We start from the raw sequence: 1,102 nt of genomic DNA on the forward strand, positions 1-1,102 counted from the left end.
GGAAAAATAATAATGTGATTGAAGCTATTATTGTCACAGCTATAGTAACTAGATTTGCATTACTGTTAATACATAACGTAAATGAATTACCTCTTTTCTTTCTTTTATAATCATTATCACCAGAATAGTAATAGTCACCAGAATAGTAATAATCACCAGAATAATAATAATCACCAGAGCTAGGAAGAGGAGTAGTAGGGGTTGTAGAAGAAGGTGCTGTTAAAGAAAATTAAAATAAATTTATTGCAAATTATAAATAACATACTTTCCTGACTTTCCTCGCATCCATCACCAGAATATCCATCAGGACACCTGCAGTAATGTACTGGGAGACACTGTCCATCATTAGAGCAACCAGACCCTCTATTGCAGGCTGACCCTGTAATTAACACAAATATCAATTATAAAGCATAATACTATTGTGCTATGTGGAACGTTTGAGCTTGATCTGCTTCTGGGCTAGAATTTTGAGCTATGAGTACTCTCACTATTTAAAACTGCATGTGAATAATGTAATAATTTGTCTCTGCAAAATGCTTTGCTCAGGCTTGTCCCCTATTGTGTACACTGTCCCTAGTGCTACACAGTATCCACTACTCTCTACAGTACTAGTAGCACTTACTGAAGTATATTGTAAGACTGGCAGCTGCTTCTATTGAGCCTGCTCCATTGTCTGCCACTACCTTATATTGACCATTATCCTCAAACTGAGGACCCAATATAATCAATGACCCAGTACTGGTCAAATACATCCTATAATAATAATAATGATTAAATATATGCAATATCATGGAAATAAAACATATAGTAATAATAATAATAAAGAATTTAATCCAAGTATTCATTGCATTAATACAATTAATCTAATATTAGATTAGTGTACTTATCAAATTTTATTTACTTTGTGGTATTTTTGAAGTCAATTTCATTTGAGTTGTGATACCATTTCAGTACTGGTGGTGGGTTCCCTCTTGCTGCTGCTTCAAAAATAACATAAGATGGAGGATCACGAGCAACCACACTAATAGGACTCTTCTCAATCACAGGAGGCTCTGATTATCATTATTAATTATATATAATAAAAAATATTTTAATAATTACC

General features: G+C 33.1%; 1 protein-coding gene across 1 annotated transcript; it reads right to left on the reverse strand.

Moving 5' to 3' along the window:
- Window positions 1-90: 90 nt before the first annotated feature.
- Window positions 91-1,052, reverse strand: LOC105316355 (immunoglobulin superfamily DCC subclass member 4-like; the record flags this gene model as incomplete). Its single annotated transcript, XM_011411193.1, has 4 exons — window positions 91-216; window positions 266-379; window positions 623-753; window positions 902-1,052. Coding segments are annotated over 4 exons (522 nt in total), but the record flags the coding sequence as incomplete, so codon positions are not given.
- Between the last annotated feature and the right edge of the window lie 50 nt (window positions 1,053-1,102).

The sequence above is a fragment of the Amphimedon queenslandica genome, unplaced genomic scaffold (genome assembly GCF_000090795.2).
Source record: "Amphimedon queenslandica unplaced genomic scaffold, v1.1 AMPQUscaffold_1060_Cont26924, whole genome shotgun sequence".
Classification (NCBI taxonomy): Eukaryota; Metazoa; Porifera; class Demospongiae; order Haplosclerida; family Niphatidae; genus Amphimedon; species Amphimedon queenslandica.